This window comes from Vitis riparia, chromosome 4 (genome assembly GCF_004353265.1).
Source record: "Vitis riparia cultivar Riparia Gloire de Montpellier isolate 1030 chromosome 4, EGFV_Vit.rip_1.0, whole genome shotgun sequence".
In the NCBI taxonomy this organism is placed as follows: Eukaryota; Viridiplantae; Streptophyta; class Magnoliopsida; order Vitales; family Vitaceae; genus Vitis; species Vitis riparia.
In genome coordinates, this window is record NC_048434.1 from 8,075,537 (window position 1) to 8,096,271 (window position 20,735).

General features: G+C 36.7%; 1 protein-coding gene across 1 annotated transcript in view; it reads left to right on the forward strand.

Moving 5' to 3' along the window:
* Positions 1-20,735, forward strand: part of LOC117912776 (uncharacterized protein slr1919) — a 46,149-nt gene that overhangs the window by 10,055 nt on the left and 15,359 nt on the right. The window contains exons 5-8 of the mRNA XM_034827480.1: positions 4,934-5,005; positions 5,923-6,058; positions 6,187-6,344; positions 16,341-16,425. Of these exons, the coding sequence (XP_034683371.1) occupies positions 4,934-5,005; positions 5,923-6,058; positions 6,187-6,344; positions 16,341-16,425 (451 nt within the window). The remainder of the gene's footprint in view (positions 1-4,933; positions 5,006-5,922; positions 6,059-6,186; positions 6,345-16,340; positions 16,426-20,735) is intronic.

Genomic DNA, 20,735 nt, shown 5'->3' on the forward strand with positions numbered 1-20,735 from the left:
TGTTAATTTTCTCTGTTGCTTTCTTCAGAATTAACTTTGTGGAATTGTTAATCTTTTTTCTCCTCCTGCTAATGGTGATATTGAAAAACCTGGTATGCTAAGGAAACGAATTGTGATGATTTTTCCTTCCTGTCTGTCATCAGAATTAGAGTTTACCACAGCTTCTTCAACCCTGTTTGAGAGTTTTTCAGTTTTTCTGAAAAGCTTCTTTATTGTTCTGACTTCATCATAGTGTTGTTTCTTTAGAGCTTTCCTAAAACATATCTTCCTTTCTCGTGGACAACTGAATTGAACTACATATAAGAACTTGGGGCTGTATGCATGGTTATGAATTTATGATCACCTGCCCCTTCTGCTCTTCAAAACCCAGCTCTATGGCGATGGATTAGGTTTATCAAGGATCAGAGGAGAAAATGTCACATGTGTTTTCTCAACTGGCTGGCAATGAGATTATCATTGAGGCTGAGTTTCTAGCCCTCTAGGAAGGCTTGAAAATGATTACTAATACAGGTATCAGGGATCTCTTCCTGGAAGGGGACTCTCTGGATGTTATTTACTGGGCTTCTTTGTAGGTCAATGGCCCTTGGCATATTGACCACTGGTTGAGGAGGATTGGAGACCTTTGTAGGTAGATTTTTTCCTTACATATTTGGGGATTGTCTAAACAGGCTGCAGTTGGCTTGGTGAAGAGCGATCTATAGATCCCTAGAGGAGTTATGGGGATTTCTAGCTCTAACCCCCATTGATGTTGCTGTTGATTTTTTTAATGTTGGTTTTCTTGGTTTTGCTTTGCTTTTTCTTTACTTTTTTATTCACCTTCCTTCACTTGTTATCACAACAGTTCCCTATATTTCCTTTTGGTGGATTTGGTAAAATTATGTTCTTTGTAGTAAAATGATAAAGTTAGGATTAGAACTTTTTAGAGAAAAGTATGGGAATATTGTTGGTAATGAGACTTTAAGAGTGATTTGAATGATTAGAAGTGAGGTTTATCAAAAATAGCAAATTACATAGGAAAGAGAAGAGTAAGAAAAAAATTATTCACTCTCTAAGCAAAGCTTAATTATGTAATTCTCAGTTAAAAATATTTTTCAAAAGTGATGACTGTTTTCCATTTCAGAGGCAATCTTTTTGATAAATAAGTAAAAGAATTGTATTACGAAGAGGCGCTAAAATAGCGACCCAAAGAAAGTACAGTATAGAGACACTCACCCCCTTACAACTAAACCCAAAAACAAGAAGGAAAACCCAAAACCTTCTCCCTCACCGCGAACCCACCCAATCTATAAAATCTATTAAGGTCGAAGGACCATATTTTTTTTTTTGATAAGTAAAGATAATTCATTAAGAGCCAAGAGGCTAGAGAGAGGGTATACACGGGGTATACCAAGATACAAAGAGGTAAAAAAACAAAAAGATAAACAAGCTGACCCTTACTTGGTGGCTAGCCAGTCTACAAAATCTATCGAAGGACCATCTTTTATCCATAATTTGGTCTCCGACCACAATAAATACACAAAAGAAGCTTTCAGCCTTTGGATGGACCTCACTATCTTCAAAGGCAATTTTATTCCTTGTCTTCCAAATGACCCAAAACAAACATAACGGTCCCACTTGCCACACCGCCATCCTCTTTTTACCCACAAAAGAACCCCTCCACCCTAAGAGGATTTCCTTTACCAAAAAGGGAAATACCTAAGACACTCCAAACAAAGAAAGGAGCAACATCCACACTTCCCTTGTTTTTTCACAATAGAGAAGGAGGTGATCAATCGACTCCTCAAACATTTGGCACATAAAGCATCTATTAGCCAAAGCCCAACCTCTCTTTTGCAAATGGTCCAAGGTTAGAACTTTACCCCATGAAGCCTTCCAAGCAAAGAAACTTAATTTAGGCTGCACACAAAGGAGTGGTTCCACACCACTTGTCTTTCCAAAATCTCACCTTCCTTCCATCACCCACCACAAAGTCAAAAGAAGGGGTCACTAGGTGCCCCAACTTTCTAATTGCTTTCCACAACCCAACTCCATAAGCCTCCCTGGCCTCACAAGAGCTCCACCCTCCTCTTTCCTCCCCATATTTCCTTCTAATCACTTGGTTCCAAAGGGCCTTTCTTTCATTTGCAAAGTGCCAACTCCACTTGCTAAGGAGAGCCCTATTGAAAGTCCTAAGACTCTTAACCCCTAACCCTCCTTTTCTTTTATCTAAACAAACGATCAACCACCTTACTAAGTGAGGTTTTTGCTCAAGAGCCCCACCATCCCACAAAAAATCCCTTTGAATTTGCTCGACTCTCATTCTAACCGCCCTAGGCAACTGGAAAATAGACATGAAATAGATCGGCAGATTAGACAAAGTACTGCAAATTAAGGTGGTCCTCCCCCCTTAGAAATGTATTGACGTTTCCACATGGCCAATCTCTTGCGGAGTCTTTCTTCAATTCCATCCCATGCGGCTGCAAATTTAGAAGGAGCACTTAACGGCATTCCTAAGTAAGTGGAAGACAATCTTCCCACCTTATAACCAAACTCTTCAGCCAACTCTTCCACATTCTCTACCCTACCAACCGGAATCAACTCACTTTTGTCCAGATTTACTCTTAACCCCGAAATTGCCTCAAACCACATTAACAGCCAGCACAAACACGGTCTTGTGGAAGGGAGGGGGAAATGGGCAGTTTAGAGTGAAGGACTCGTACAGCTGGTTGGACAGGTCTTTGGATGTCAATTTTCCAAAAAATAAGATTTGGATGGGAAGGGTTCCAACTAAAATCATGTTCTTTGCGTGGGAAGCGACTTGGGGAAAGATCTTGACTCTTGATAGGCTCCAAAAGAGAGGATGGCAGCTTCCGAATAGGTGTTTTTTGTGTGTTTGCGAAGCGGAAAGTGTGGATCACTTACTTATACATTGTATAGTGGCTAGAGTTCTTTGGGACTTTGTGTTGGGTTTAGTTGGGGTCAAGTGGGTGTTCCCTAATACTGTAAAGGAGGTTCTTTTTAGTTGGGGGGGGATTTATGTGGGGAAAAAAAGGAAAAAATTCTGGAATGCTATTCCGTTATTCATTTTTTGGATGGTGTGGAAGGAAAGGAATAGATTAGCTTTAAGGGGGGGGGGACTTAGCAATTCAGAGATTTAAATATTCTTTTGTATGTAATTTGTGGGGATGGGCTAAATTGTACATGGAAGTGGAGCCGCTCTCCCTTTTAGATTTCCTAGAGTGGTTGGCCTCCAGTTGAGGGGTGGTTTGTTTTTTGGTTTTTTGCTTGCTTTGGGCCTTGCTGCCTGGTATACGCCCTGTATACGTTGGGGTTTTTTTAACCTCTTTTATGAATTGTGCTTGCTTATCAAAAAAAAAAAAAAAACAGCCAGCACAAACACGTCAACTGCTCCTCCCTCGCCTCACAAAAAATCAAAATATCGTCAGCAAACAGCAAGTGAGAGACCTGGCCCCCTTCACCCCCTCTTCCCCGAACCGAGCAAGGCAATAAAAAGCCTCCGGAAACTGCTCTCTTCAATAGACAACTGAAAGCCTCCATCACAATTACGAACAAATAAGGTGAAAGGGGATTTTCCTTGCCTTAAACCCCTTGAGCTATGAAAAAATCCAGTAGGGGTTCCATTTCAGAGGCAATATCCCTCATAAAAATCTATCCTTTCTCTTGAATCAAACTTATCTCATCCTTTAATCAAAATTTTCCCTAAAAGTAAAAGAAACCCACAAAACTCAAAATCCTTTAGTTGTTTACTACAGTAGCATGAACATTAACTCACTATAATACCTGCTGCGGTTTTTTGCAGTATCAATAGTATATCAACTTGGAACTTCTTACTTTAAATATAAAAACCCTAAATAATTAAGCCTGAACAATCATAAATACTTTGTTCTTTTTTTTCTTTTCTTTTTGGGAGAACAGAGAAGGCTTCCTTATCATTGGCATGGGTCCCAAAAGTAGTTTTAAGCCTCCAAACATATCTTCAGTCTGTGTTACATGGACTTGGGTGCAAATGTTGGTACCTGGCATCTGTAAGTGTTAGATTTGTTTAGTTCTCAATAACTTAGGATCTAGAGACATGGCTAAATAATTCTTTCCTTTTTTCTCCCTTCATAGGTCTGGATATCTAACTTGAAGCCTGGGTTACTTAAAGTGTGATAGGAATTCAATCCTTTTTCTATGTTGGATGCAATTGGCATGTAAAACCCATCCTTATACAACGTTGATACCTCACATACCTTGAAGTCCATGTGACAGTCTCCAGTTACAAAGCAAAATTTTTTCCCATTTCTCGGAAAAGAAGGGACATAAATATCAAGGTGAGGTGAGGATCATATAAGAGACCATTGAGACTAGAGGGAGAGTTTGTTGGAATGTGGAAGGGAGTGGACATAGGTTTGTGGCAATAATATACTGGTTGTTCATTGTAACCTGACATATCAAGAAACTGGAGACCTTTCTTCTCCTTTATTTGTATCTTGTTTATCTTTCTCTGTTCTTGTAGAAGAGGTGTTAGAATTTGAAGCTTTCAGACCTTCTCTCCTCCAAATTTTTCTTCATGCCCTTTCCAGGAGCAATAGTCCTGTCTTTTTATTTTTCCTCTCCTGAAACCAAATTTATCTTGAAGTTCAAAATTCCTTTAAATTTAGAATCTTTGCAGGCTTGGTAGGCAATGAGAATGTTCAGAGCAATGGATTAGCATAAATTAATAGAATTAAACTTCCTCTAGCAATGTTTATTTCTAGATTTGAGCTTCTGTATTTCGCTAAAATCTGTTTGGCAATATATCAGTCTCAAGTATGCTGTGAGGTTGTAGATTATAGGTCGGATTGAAATGATGTTTAATTATTGCCCAGTACAAAATTTTTAATTGTTAGATAGACCCTGAATTACTTCATGGCAAACTTCACTTGTTCAATGAAATTTTTGTGAATTTCAGCTGGGACAGGCTTTGAGCACCAGACCAGATTTATTACCAGCTGTATATTGCCAAGAGCTTGCCAAGTTACAGGTATGCTTGCTTTTCTCAGTTCTTGATCTGCTTTACTGAATGCTGGTATATATGATTAAACTTTTTTAGCTATCAAATCTAAAGAGGAGTTTGGGCACCCAGTTAAATATGATGTACCTCCATCACTCTTGGACACATGTCAGGTACTCCAAAGACATGTATTTTTTCTACATGTACATGTGGCATACACAAGTCAAATATGCAAGGGACAGGTTGGGAGATGACTATTATGTTTTCATGTAGAAAATGAGACTGTAATTTTAAAGAAAAATTTAAAATTTATGATAGGAAAGGAGTAATGCTGGTGATAACATAAAATATATTTGTATGCATTAGTTGTGTCACACTTCTTGTTCTAAGTTATTTAGTAGCACAGAAATTAAGATAAATAATGAAACTTATATATTTAACACACACACACACACACACAGACAGAGTGATGTAATTGTGTGTTTGTTTATGTATTTCTTATACTGTCATGTTCTCACCATGCTTATGTCCTACATTTTCAGTATTGGCCATGCTGTGATACATAGTTTGAAACTCACTTTTAATGGATCTAATGTGGATTCCATTTTATTTTATCATTGTCACTGTTACACACACACACACACACACATGTGAGCATACACACATGCGCATGTGAGCATACACACATGCGCATGTGAGCATACACACACCCACACACGAACACACACACACACACATGTGAGCATACACACACACACGCACACACACACAGAGTGATGTAATTGTGTATGTATTTGTTATGCTGTCATATTCTCACCATGAATATGCCCATCATTTTCAGTACTGGCCATGCTATGATGCATAGTTTGAAACTCACTTTTAGTGGATTCCATGCAATTCTGTTTTAGTTTATCATTCTCACAGTTAAACTTTTCTATTTGTGCTAGGATCAAATACCCCCATTTTCAACTCGTGCTGCAGTTAAATCTATTGAATCCCAGTTAGGCATTCCTATTTCAGAAATATTTGCTGACATCAGCCCTGAGCCTATTGCTGCAGCATCCTTAGGACAGGTGTATAAAGGTTAGATGCCTTTATTTTAGTTGTGCTAGTTTTCTCTTCATTATCGTACTCGAATGTATAAAGAAGGATTTATATCTGCAAGGAAAACTCAAGCTAAATGTCATGTTTTGTTGCTTCAAGTTTTGCAGCTCACCTGCATTCTGGAGAGCTAGTAGCTGTTAAAGTGCAAAGACCTGGTGTGTCGATTTTATTGACTCTTGATGCCTTGTTATTCAATATGATTGGAGGCCAATTAAAGCGATTTGCCAAGGCCCGTCGGGATCTGTTAGTAGCTGTTAATGAGATGGTGAGCCACTTAAATGCCTTCATAGATGGCTTCTGAGGAACAATATGACATCTGTTTTACCTCTTGAAATCTTATATATTCTATGGTTAATTGTAAAGTAAAATTCCCTGTGGTCCATATCTCATATTTATTTGGTTTGCTTTTATGAGGTTATTCTGCCCCAGTATTTTTTAGATCTTATAACTGGAAATGATGAACAAAGATAAGCATACATATACTCACACATATAATACATTTTGTTAAGAGAGAGAGAGAAGAAAACCTTGATTCTCATTCATGTGTTGTCTACTTACAATTGAGAAAATATATATATACAAGGTTAGGAGTCCTAACTACCATACATGTGACCTATATTAAAAAAAGGAAAGATTGTACACTATAAATTCATTATATTCAACACTCCCCCTCAAGCTGGAGCATATACGTCATATGCACCAAGCTTGTTACAAATGTATTTAATCCTAGGACCTTTGAGAGATTTAGTGAAGATGTCTGCTAGTTGATCATTTGAATTAACAAAACTTGTAGCAACACATCCTGATGCGATCTTCTCTCTAATGAAGTGACAGTCAACTTCAATATGTTTGGTCATTTCATGAAAGACTGGATTGGATGCAATATGTAATGCGGCCTTGTTATCACAGATGAGTTTCATCTGTTCATCCTTTCCAAATCTCAACTCTCGAAGAAGATGTCTCAACCATATGAGTTCACATGTTGCCAAAGCCATAGCTCGATACTCAGCTTCAGCACTAGATCTGACCACTACATCTTGTTTCTTACTCTTCCAAGATATTAGATTACCTCCCATAAAAACACAGTACCCTGAAGTGGAACGTCTATCTGTGGGTGAGCCAGCCCAATCTGCATCTGTGTAACCAACAACCTGAGTATGACCTCTGTTCTCGTACAACACACCTTGACCTGGTGTACTTTTGATATATCGAAGAATGCGGATTACGGCATCCCAATGGCTATCACATGGTGACTGTAGGAATTGATTAACAACACTCACAGGAAAAGAAATGTCTGGACGAGTAATGGTGAGATAGTTCAATTTACCTACGAGCCGTCGATATCTCCCAGGGTCTCCTAAAGGCTCCCCCTGTCTTGGTACAAGTTTGACATTTGGATCCATAGGTGTGTTTATCGGTTTACAGTCTAACATACCAGTTTCTTCCAGGATGTCTAAAGCATACTTCCTTTGGGACAGGACCACACCGGAACTGGATTGAGCTATCTCAATTCCCAAGAAATACTTGAGTTTCCCCAAGTCTTTGGTCTGAAAGTGGGTAAAAAGATGTTGCTTTAGTTTCTAAATATCATCCTGATCACTGCCTGTAATGACGATGTCGTCCACATAAACAACCAGATAAATACACTGCTCCAAGGAGTTATGATGATAGAAAACTGAATGGTCTGCTGTACTGCGAAGCATGCCAAACTCTTGAACAACAGAACTAAAACGGCCAAACCATGCTCGAGGAGATTGTTTCAAGCCATATAGAGAATGGCGTAAGCAGAGGAAGGGCCAAACCAATACCTTTAGCTACAGTTTGAGAACCATTAGCTAAGGTAACAGTAAGTAAAGCAGAGGTAGTAGTAATAGAGGAGAAAAGATCCTTATTACCAGATATGTGATCAGAAGCTCCAGAATCTAGAATCCAGGGTCGAAGAGAAGATGTGTGGGTAAGGCAGGCAGAAGCATTACCAGGCTGGGCAACAGAGACAACAGAGGCCTGAGATGCCTGAGATGCGGAGGAGCTCGGAGGCTGAGGCAGCTGAGAATCAGAGGACTGGGCCACATGGGCAGTGCGAGGAGGCCGTCCATGTAACTGATAGCAACGATCGCGAGTGTGGCCAAGTGTATTGCAATAGGTGCAATGAGGACGTTGGCCTCTACCTCGGTTACCACTGCGTCCTCCTCGAGAGGTAGTGTGAGAAACTAATACAGAAGAATCTGAAATGGTATCAGATGGCAAAGTCTGAGTGGACGAGATACGAAGGAGGCGAGCAAACACATCATCCAAGGACGGAACTGATGAACTACCAAGAATTTGATTGCGGACAGGCTCAAGATCCGGACGGAGGCCAATAAGAGTCAGGACCATGAAGAACTTATCAAGCTGTGTTTGTTGAGCCCCAATATCAGGAGTAAGAGGCGTCACAGTCAAGAACTCCTCCTTAAGAGAGACAATCTAGCCAATATAAGTAGATAGATCCAAGTCCTGTTGGCTGATATGGACAATAGCAGAAGCCACCTTATAAAGACGTTGGATATCATTCGTGTATAATCCTTTGGCCTGAGTCCAAAATTTAAAACAAGTTTTGTAGGCCCGAAGATGAAGAAGGATCTTGGGATCAACTGATTGCCATAATACACTACATAACTGGGCATCTATCTTTCTCCACTGTATGCGCTCAACCTCAGGGATATCTGCCTCCTGTGTAACCAAGTGATCCTCATATCCTTGTCCCATAAACCAAAGTTCAACAGAGGCAGACCAAGAAAGATAATTTTCACTGCCAACCAATTTCTCCGAAGTAATCATAGGAGATCCAGATATGACAGAGGAAAAAATGGAAGTTTTAGTAGCCATATCCACTTATCTGGAGAATGAAGTATATTTGGATCGAAGAGAGCCCTAATACGGCTTCAGATGCGGCTGAAGAAGGAAAAACCGAAGAATCGCCCGTGTGAGAGACCAAATAGAAAAGAAAAAAACAACCGTGGCACCACTGGAAAGGTAGAAGAACACTTCCCAAGGCACGTGCAGGGATTGGGGTTGAGAAAAAATAGCCGGAGGACGCCGGAAAAACTGTTCGGAGGGTCGGCGGAGGCAAAAGAACCCCAAAAGAGGCACGTGTAGGGCTTGGATGGCAGAAACAGGTATGAAGGGTGGCTAGTCGGCGTCAGGCGAGGCTGGAGGAGGAAGCGCGTCGCCGGAAAGTGGCTCACGCGCCCTCACGCGCCGGCACGTGAGATGCAGTCACCGGTCGGAAAAACGTGCGTGGCCGGCGCGTGGGTGGTTTTCTGGCTCCGGTGCTTTGGGAAAAATTGGAGATCTCCTCTAGGTGCTCCTTGCGGTGTCGGAAAAAGACCTTGCCGGAAAAGTTCGCAGGAAAAGTCGCCGACGGTGAATGTTTTCTGACGACGATTCGACTGACCGGAAAGCTTTGGGGTCTGGGGATGGTGACCGGAATGAAACACGATCACAGGAAGGTTTCCCGGAATTGATGACACGGGGAAACTGGAAAGAATTAGGTTTTCTCCATTGACTCTGATACCATGTTAAGAGAGAGAGAAGAAAACCTTGATTCTCATTCATGTGTTGTCTACTTACAATTGAGAAAATATATATATACAAGGCTAAGAGTCCTAACTACCATACATGTGACCTATATTAAAAAAAGGAAAGATTGTACACTATAAATTCATTATATTCAACACATTTAAACCATTCTGGTTGTATTTTGCTCTGTTACAGCTTGGTTAAAAAAAAAATCAAGCTATGGGTATCTAAAGTTTCCATTACAACTTGCCACATTATGAGTCTAGAAGTTATAGGTTTGCCTAGTAAACTATATCTGCATGGACTTATTCTGTTGATTCTGCAAGCATTTCAGTCAAATTGTTTTCATCTTAATCAAATATAGAGTTTTGAGAATATGATAGAATAAAATTGTGTGCTATCAAGAGGAAAATCTTGAGACTAGAGAGCAAGATGGTAGTGAAGGGGTCTGGTTTTTTGATCATTGCAAGGAGTCAAGGAACTTCCATCCCAGCGCCTTGAAGTTTGAGAGAGAAGGAGCAGGTTGGATAGCTCAGCAGCTGCCAAATATCTAGTTGGTTGCATGGCTTGTGAGGAAGATCAGAGGCTTTCTGTTGGAACTCATGTCTTCATAGTAGGAGTGTTTATTTTGGGAGGATTCGAAGATCATAGCCCATAGGAAAAATTTAATCATTGTGATTCATGAGGGGCCAGTTGCAGCTGATGGGTGAACATGTGATTTTTCAGCAGTTGGAAACTAGGGTGAAAATATACTCGTGTTTTTGTTCATTTCAAATATCATTTTTTGCACATTCTTTTTGTTGTTTTTTGGGGGGTTTTCATTCATTGTTCAGGGCCTTTTTGGCATGACACTTGGCTTTCTTGATTACACTTGATCTAATTGCACAATTTGTGATTCTTTGGAGGGGGATAGGAGGCTTAAGGAAGATGATGATGTGTCTAGATCTCCACCCTCCTTTGCCTTTAAATAGGAGTCTTTGGGCTTATTTTCTTTGTTTTGGGGGTGGGGGGAGGGGATTCTTCGATTTTGAGGGGAAACTCTTCCCATTTTGAGAGAGTTGAAGAAGTAAGGAGAATTTGAATACTTAGAGGCATCCTTGGCTTGGAAGAGGACTTCTTTGCAACTAGAAGCCAAGTATTTTGCTTGGAGGAGAATTTCTTGGATCGATCACTTATAATTCCGAGATTTGTGTTGTTTTAGTTTATTTCTTGGGGTTCTTTGATGGTGAATATATAAGATGTGGATCTTGGAAGGTCATGGTTTGTTTAATTGTACTTTTTCTCTTCAGCTTTGAATTTAAATATTGTTTTCTTCATTTTCTTTGTCTTGTGTGCTTATTAGATATTTGATTATACATCGAAATTGGTGCCTTGATGTTGTTTAGACCTTGGATGGTGGTTATTTGTTCTATTCTTGGACTGATATTTTTTTTTGGAGTTCATCGATCCTTGAAGCATGATATGAGCCTTGATTGGATATGTAATCTACTTTTTTTCTCTTTTTCTTTTTTTGCTTCTTGTTGAGCATGAGTTATTCTTGTTTTCCCAAGATTCTAGGGGTGTTTTTGAAAAGAGAAAATCAAGAGCAACATGTGTTTGTTATTTTGGCAATACCATTCTTTAAAAAAGGCTTTGTTTAGCCATTCTTTAAAATAGGCTCTTTATAGCCATTCTTTTAAAAAGGCTCTTTGGAGCCATTCTTTAAAAAAGGCTCTTTAGAGCCATTCTTTAAAAAAGACTCTTTAGAGCCCTTTTTGTGGGTTTTTGATCTTGTTCTCAAAACTGAATGTTAGGTTCTATTTTTTCCATGTTTTTTTTTAATCATATTTCAAGCTCCTTTTAATGGTCATTTTCGTGCCCAAAGGCTAGGTTCAAGGCAATGGACCTTAGTGTTGTAAATTTGCTTGAAAACATTAACTAGTTGCTCTAGATTTTTTGTTAATTTCTAAAGATTTTTAAACTGATTTTTATGAGTCCTATTTGTAGACATCTTGTACATGTTAAATACATCTTACCTTGGCGAATGATCCCTTGCTAACCTTGTTGAATAAATTTATTTTTTACATGCTTGTGCACTGTCCAGTTTTTGAGTTATAGGACGTTCTTTTGAATGTGATTCTTTTGGTGGATGCTTGACCTTGCTTGAGTCTTGATATGTTGTAGATGCCTTGTACATTCTTGAGAAGTTTTGTTTTGTTGATAAATCTCTTTCTAACCTTTTGAATTAGTTTATTCTTTCTTATGTATGTATGTTGTCCTATTTTTACACTCTTGAGGTAAGTCATATATATTTTGTTGGTTAACCTCTTTGTTGAACTTATTTATCTCTTTGGTCTCTTTTGCTTGCTTTGCTTTGGTGCACCTTGATCTTCCAACACACATGGCTCATGTATTCATCATCATACCCGTGCCTTTTGTCACCATGCCTTGTTGTATGTATATTTGTGCTTTTATTTTCTTGGTATCCATGATTAATTAGTCAATTGTCATAGTTTCCTCCACTTGTTTAGTAGAAAGCTCTTTAGGGCTTAGAGGGGTGCTATCCTTATGATACCTTCCCAGTAAGTACCTAGCCCCTAAGCTTAGACTCAGTTTTTCATAGCCATGCCTTTTATTTTTCCAAAAGGAGTCATACTATGATTTTCTTTCTTATTTTGTTTTCCCTTTTAAAAATAAATAAAAATAAGCGTTGACTTCAATTTTCATAAATCAAATTTTCACAAATAAAAAATGAGTTGATCATAAATATTATGAAAACAAGAGCACATATATACAATAAGGCATGATGAAAAAAGATAAAGGAATGATGGTGAACGTGTGGATATCTAAGAAAACCAAGGTGCACCTGGACAAAGTAAGCAAAAAGGATAAAAGAGATAAACAAGTTCAATAAAGAGGTTAATCAACAAAATATGCAAAGCTTACCTCAGGAGTGCTAAAACAGGACAACATGTATGCATAGGAAAGAAAAAATTAAATCACATGGTTAGGAAGAGACTTAACATCATAACCAAAAGTTTCTAGTATGTGTAAGGTATCTACAACATGTATCAAGACTCAAATAAGGTCAAACATCCTTAAAAAAGAAATCAAATTTGAAGAAACATTTCATGGCTCAAAAATTGGACGGCACACAAGTATGAGAAAAATAAATTCATTCAACGAGGTTAGTAAGGGATCATACACCAAAGCAAGACACATGTACAAGTTATATAAAACACATATCAAAGGTCAAAAATGGTAAAAAATGCATCAAATGGGGTTGACTCAAAGAAACATTAAAGAGTGAAAAAAAAGGAGACAACATGTGAGTTTGTCAAAGAATGATTTATTAAACAAGGTTAAAAGTGAGTTACACACCAAGGAAAAAATCCTCTAACATATACAAGATGTCTAGATTACATTTCAAGGTTTAAAGATGCCCAAATATACACCAAATAATCTAGAGTTGAAGAAACATTTCATTGCACAAAAACAGGACAGCACATAGGCATGCAAAAGATCAATTTATTCTATAAGCTTAGAGATGGATTTTTGAACAGGGAAAAATTCCCCACCATATTTAAGATGTCTAGAATATATTCCAAGCTAAAAAAAAATAATTAAAAACACACTGGATTGAGTCACAAAAACTTTTCATGATGCAAAACAGGGCAGTATATAAAAACATAGAAGAATGAACCAATTTATAAGGCTTCAAAGAGTTATACAATATAAAAACATGGAAGAGTGAACCACCAAAGAATGAATTCTCTACATTATTCAATATATATGTACAATTTAAATAAAAACCTCAATAGGCACCAAAAAGCCTAAAAAAAATCAGATTTAATGAAACATTAGAAACACCCGAAATAGGACATTATTTTAAAATTTAAATAAACAACAATTTTAAGCTTGCATGAGGATATTATTCAAGCAATGACTTGCAACCTAAATTATACACAAATGATTCTCAAAGCAAGATAAAGGATATTACATAATCGACACAAATAAAAATTACTCAAAGAGAGCTTAAGGAGATACATTAAGCACAGCTGAAGCAAATCAGACGCATGCATATGAACTAGTGCTATTGAAAACTTTCAATCAAATGTGCCAAGACCTTGGCCTAGTTTTATTTTGCAATGAGCTTCCCACATTCTCAAGCCTCAAATGAGCATGTAAAAGAGTTCAAAAGGCTAAGGATATGTCCCATAAAATTCAATTTTGAAAAGAATTTCAAAAGCTGTAAAATGAAGGGAAGAAAGTTGAACCAAGGATTAGAAGTAAAATGTAGGCTTAAACAATAGCCTAAATTAATTTGCAGGGATATTTTAACATTCTAGCCCTCAAATGTGCATATTAAGAGGCTCATAAGGCCAAGAACAATCTTGTTAGATTCAGATTTTTTAAGAACAATCCCCGACTCTAGCAATAAGAAGGGTTGAAAAACAACGATTAGAGAAAAATGAGTGATGTTGGCTAAGAGCATAACCATAGTTCAACTATAGGGCTCCCGCACTTTCTTAACCCTGAAATGAACATGTAATGAAGTTCATAAGAATCAAGGAATGCCTAATTATACTAAGATTTGAGAAAAGGGGCTAAAAGACACGAAGGCATCCATAACTAAGCATACTCTTAAGTGACTTTAAGATATGTATGCTAAAGCTCATGGAAACCATTAATGATCATAAATTCTCCGTACCTTCAAGCCCCAAATGACTATAAAATGGAGTTCATAAGGGCTAAAATATGACTCATAACAACCAGTTTAATTTTTTTTTTGAAAAATGGTGAAATGAAGAGCACCTAGTTGGTTTTTCAAGTTAAATTAATGAGGCCAAGGCCATTTTCTTGAACCTTGCCTTAGCCATGAAAATGGCCATTGAAAGAAGCTTGAAGTGAAGTTAAAACAAGGCAAAAAGAAGTGAATAACTTTCAGTTTTGAGAAAATGGTCAAAACCCACAAAAAATACTCTAAAGAGCCTTTTTCTATATATAAAAAAAAGGTTTTAGCAAAATGTCAAACACATGTTGCTCTTAATTTTTTCTTTCCAAAGACAAACATAGCACCTTCAAAACCCTGAGGTAAACACAGAAACGGTGTTCCTCAAGATTTGAATAAATCAAAAGAATGTACAAGAAGACAAGTCTCATATCATGCTTAAAAAGAGTATCTTTTGAACCACTAAGTAGACAAGAGTTATCTTTTGAACCACTAAGAAGCACAACAACAACCGATGAAGAAGGAAAGCTTACACACACTATGTAAGGAAGCAAAGCAAGAGGGACTGAGTACAAGATTAGGGTACATGTGCAACATGGACAAAATGGAGGGTCTACAAGTGGTTAAGTGTCTACATGTATGGACAGAGTCTGTGAAGCAGGAGACTAAAATTTAAGGTGTATGTGGTGGTTCAACCCCTAATTTTAGCCCTTGCTCTACTCTATCTAGCAGTTGGGGAATCCCTTATCTGTAGTTTATCTGACTGGAAGGAAATCATTTACAATTCAGTAGGATTTTATTCAGTTTAAATGTCTTGGCAACTCATTTCTGTTTCCTTTCAATTCTCACTTGCACCCAGTAATTAGAGACCTGAGTATTACTTGGATACTTTATGTTTTGAGTAAATATAACAGAATAAGCTAAATGGTTTGACTACTCTCTCTCTCTCTCTCTATCTATCTATCTAATTTTTTGGGGATTAATATTCATAATATATTGGTTTAAAATTTTCTTGCTGTGCCATGGACATGATGATTTGTGTCAAATTAGTGCATTCTCAATTTTTTGTTTAAGTTGAAGGTTTGGTATCTTTGTGATAGCAAGATAAAGCCTGTGCATTTCAAAAAGGACAAAGTTATGGTCAGAACATGGGCAAATTGCATGTTGATAATGGGATTCAGGAACTCTATTATTCTCTAGCCTCCTCTTTAATTTACCATTTTCTCAAATTTCTAAGTCTAGAATGATAGTTTTATTTCATTTATTCTCTATGCATAAATATATCCATACATTGCATATGTGAAAAAAGGTTTCCTTTTAATCAAGTTAACGGAAGCAAAGGAGATAAAATGTACTGAGTTAAATTTAAAATGTAGGCAGCTAGGTCACACTAGCAATACTGGGGTTGGATGGTAGTTCAAATACAGGATAGGTGTATGGAAAATTGTCTAGAAAGTTTTTATTGCATGATTTAACAGCTCTAAACTGGGGAGTGGTGGGATGACCCTCTTTCAGGAAGATTGTAGATGCATCCTTTAGGACCTTTTTCCTATTTATACAGAATATCAAGGGTTTTATGGTGAATTACTTCCTTGAATGTAAGAGCTGGAGGCATTGTGTGTTCCACCTATTCTAGAGAAGTGTATTTAGTCAGAATAATCAGTTTGCAGGCCAAACAATGTGCCTATCATTCTCTCTCCCCCATGTGGGAGTGCTACAACTCAAAACCTAATTGTTTCTTATTAACACAGCATTGCTAGATCCTCAGTTGTTTCTCTCTGGGAAATGGATATACATTAAATTTTTTAATCAATGGTCCACATGTTCCCAAAGTTCAAATTAAATGGTCATTGTTTTTACTTAGTCCTATCCACTTCACTCTTTTTTATTTTTTATTTATTTTAATGTGTAGCTCCTTAAACATTGTATTATCTTCAGTGAGAATGTCAATGCATGCTTATGGATATCTTCAGGTCTCCCTTGTATTGGCAGGTAAGACATATGTTTAAAGAAATTGATTACATCCTAGAGGGACAGAATGCTGAGCGCTTTGCTTCCCTATATGGTTCCTACCAATGTAAGTTCTTCCACATTTGTAACCAGTTGAACTATATTTCTCAATTTACATAGTTTAATGTACTATATGGAAGTCTGGAACTAAGGTTTAGCTTCCTTCATGAATCCTAAAATTATAGTTATGCTTGTTCCAGAGGAAATGGTCACTCAATTGCTGAGGCTTCTGTTTTATTTATTCTCCTGGGGCATACTGCACCAGATTCAGAATACTGGAGTTCTAGATCAGAATACATAAGTGTCTCCTATATTTTACAGCTGTAAACCCACGTATGGATGGAGAGTTGAATCTTTGGTTACATTAGATTCAAGAGACTCATTGGTTGAATAAAATCAGTTGTCAAATGATGTATATGGAATGGGACTAGTTCATGGGGAGAGTGATTACATTGACCTTTTTTTGTGCAAATCTTGAGGGTGGTTATAAACCTATCATAGATTGCCTTCTGAAGATAGTATCAAGTTTGTTGGTGCTGAACTGTATTGACTTCTCATGTGTGTACCTGTCTCTAAATTGAAATTAAGCCTGCCTAGGTTATTTCTGAAAATCATTTTTGCTATCATGTCTGCATTTTAAGTATTTTATTTGCAAGGGTGTTTTTACTTCATTCTATGAAAAAATGAGTGCATTACATGTCACATTACAGCTAATACTACCTATGTACTCCAATATCTTAATGTTGTATCTAGATATACCTAAAGATGTCTGCCGAAATTTTCTAAAATCTGATCATTCTGCATTGTTATAAGAATTGGCTAAAAACTTCATAATTGAAGTTATACTGCTGAAGATGTATATGGGCACCCTGTTATAAGCTGATTTACTGCAGTTACTCAAATTTGAGTACTGTTTCAATTTATACATGTTCCATGTTGGGCTTGACTAGGGTATTTCCTGTAATATGTTACTGAATTAAAAAAGGTATACTTTTTTAGCAGCATAGATTGTGACCAATTTACATGAATCACAATCAAAATCGCATCAGTTCAGCTTTGATCATTATAATTTTTTCCAATTTTTTTTTTTTGATAGATATTTTAATTTTTTCCAAATTATTGTGTGGTTATATTTGATTGCTTAATTGATTACACAATGAGGTTGGGTTTCTTGTAAATTATAAGTAATAAGAAAATTAAATATTGTGAATAACATTTAAGCACATGAGGATTTCCATCTTTAAGGTCCTTTTTGAACATCCTTTTATTTTGTGGTTTCCTTTTTTATCCTCGTTCGAGTGTGTCTTTGTTGTGCCGACGGGAGATTTAATGTAAACATGTTAGTTTAATAACACAAAGATAAAATAATTCACACATGATTGACCATGCTTGCAGTCATGGATGAGAGAGAATCATTCTACTATATCATAGAGAATATTATAGAGGACAAAAAGTAGATACAACTATTGCAATCTTGAAACATCGCATATTTCCCACTCCTTATATCTCTACACCCTAAACCATGAGCTCCCTTGCTCTATCGGGTGTCTTCCATTCTTCCTTACATCTCTATCCATCTTATATAGTTTTTATAAGCCTATCTTCATTTCATAACATTTTTCCCTCATGACCTAGAATATTTGTAGATATATTCGTAATAACTTTCCTTATTTTATAAGAAAATCTAATATTACAATGATATAAGAATGTATAAAATATTCTATACAATATTCTTTACAAAAAAGGAATTTATATCAATTAAGAATTTGAGTCACTTTCAAACAACAAATTTCAGTTGAAGGTGGAGTCGAATGTTTTCTCGTTGGGATGTGATACAAAAATGTGTATCAAGAGAGATGGAACACTCATTCAATGGAATTTGATCCAAGGTGGAGATTATTGGAAAGTGTCTCAAATTCCTAATTGATGTAGATTCCTTATTTGTAAAGGATATTGTATAGAGTATTTCATATATTTATGTCATTATAATTGTTGGAGTACATGATATAACATTTTGAGCCTAAATCCTACAAGTTTAAGCTTTTGGGAAAATTGGTATCCAACAATAATATTAGATTTCCTTTTTAAATAAGAAAGTAATTAGAAATATCTCTATAAATATTTTAGGTCATGAGGGGAAAAGGGTATGAGATGGAGATGGACTTGTGAAGATTATACATGGTGGATAAAGATATGAAGAAAAATAGGAGACACTTAATGGAGCGAATGACCTTGTAATTTAGGGTGTAGATACAAGGAGTAAGGAAACCTAGGATGTTTCAAGAACCTAATAGTTGTATTTGGTTTTTTCCCTTTGTAATATGTTCTATAGTATGGTAGAATGCTTCTTTTTCATCCAAAGATGTGGGCATGGTTGGCCAAACCACATTTAAACCTCGTGTATCGTTGTGTGGATTATTTTATATTTGCGTTCTTGACTTAACATGTTTACTTTGATGCTTCCCTTGACACAACAATTGGTATCAGTCTATCAGAGCCTTGTTGAATATTTTTGGAAGAACCAAAGAGAACAAAGTACATAAGAGGATGACAAAAGGAATTTTAGTTGAAGGTGAAGTTGATTGTTCTTTCATCAAGATGTGATATGAAAATGTGTATCAAGAAAGGTGGAAGACTAATTTAATGGAATTTATCCAAGGTGAAAATTGTTAGGAAGTGTCTCAAATTCCTAATTAGTATATATTCCTTTCTTTGTAAAGAATATTGTATAGAATATTTCTTATATTCATATGTTAATGAAATATTAAATTTCCTTATAGAATAAAAAAAGTTATTAGGAATATCTATATAAATATTCTAGGTCATGAGGGGAAAGGTTATGAAATGGAGATGGACTTATGAAAATTCTACATGGTGGATGGAGATGTAAGGAAGAATGGGATACAACTAGTGGAGCAAAGGGACTTTTGTTTTAGGTTGTAGATACAAGGAGTGGGGAACCTAATAGTTGTATCTGGTTTTTGTCCTCTGTGATATACTCTATGGTATGGTGGCATGATTCTCTTTCATTCGTGAATGTAGGCATGGTTGGTCAAATCACGTTAAAACCTCATCTACCTTTATGTGGATTATTTTATCTTTATGTTTTTGAACTAACATGTTTACATTGAAGCTTCCATTGGTGCAATAATCTTTAGATATGTTTCAAGAAAAAATGATTTTGGATTGTCATTAGAGTGAGTTCTATTGGCCTTTTGGGGACCATGATCCTTGTAATTTGATTATCCTTTTTGATACTGTTGCAAATATAGTTCACTTGGGTGCCTCTTTATACTAGAAGCTCTTAGTGGTTGACACTTAATCTATAGTTCCTTCTTTAGGTACAAATAATGTGTAGGAGAACAAATTGAAGAAAAGGAAAGTTATCTTTTCACTGATAATTTGTTTGAGGCAGAGGAAACTTTGAAGTTGAACAAATTATTGCCCAGTGAAGTCCAGATATGCTCTAGATTGAGAATAATCAAAGACCTGGATTTTAGCCAAGAAATTGGGTAGGACTTGAGAAATGAGAAAAATAAAGAAAAAGGGCATAAGCAGGATGGTTGAATGAATGCGGTGCCTAGAATTCTTGGATCTCTGCTTCAAACAATTCAAATATCTATCAAGGTGGATTAATTGAATACCTAGGGTGCCTAGCAATAAGAAAGGGTCAAGGCAAAGAGAAAATGAGAAAAATAATATAGGAGTTTGGGTTGGACTATGTTCTGGGTAGTGCAACAGGTTATCACTGAGATGACACTGAAACTGAAATTTATTGGTGGTGCCAAAGATAGTTAAACAACTTGGTGTCATCCAAGACCATATTTTTCATAGCTTTCTTGGTTTGAAGAAAGTTACAGCCACATATGTGGTGACACTTCAGTCCTTTATGAAGAAAGATAATAGTGTTTGCGTTGATGTCTTGGATTGGTTCATTTAAGAAAGACAAGAGACATTTGAAATATATGCTCATGTAACTATAACATTAGTGTCATAAGATATCATACCACCCTGGAATTTTTAGTTTCAATTCTGAATCTTACTTTAGAAGATTGGATATTTACAGAAATTGCAAGTGCAACTAACTGTTGAGAGTCTAGGATGCTAATAGTTAATCCTATGAATCTATATAAAGTAATCTAATCACAGAATTTCTTTACCTCTGTTGTTTTTCCTGACAGCCTCACTCACATAAGTTTTAAAGCTTATTCCAGGGTCCCACTCTATCATAAGGAAGTGGCTGTCATTGCTCCATGACTATTCTTTTACTAATTTCTTGTAAACCTGTATTTATGTTTTTTTTTAAAAAAAAATTCTTAATAACTCCTTGGACTAAAAAGGGTCCCAAATCTCAAGATTCTTTAAGAAGATCCATGT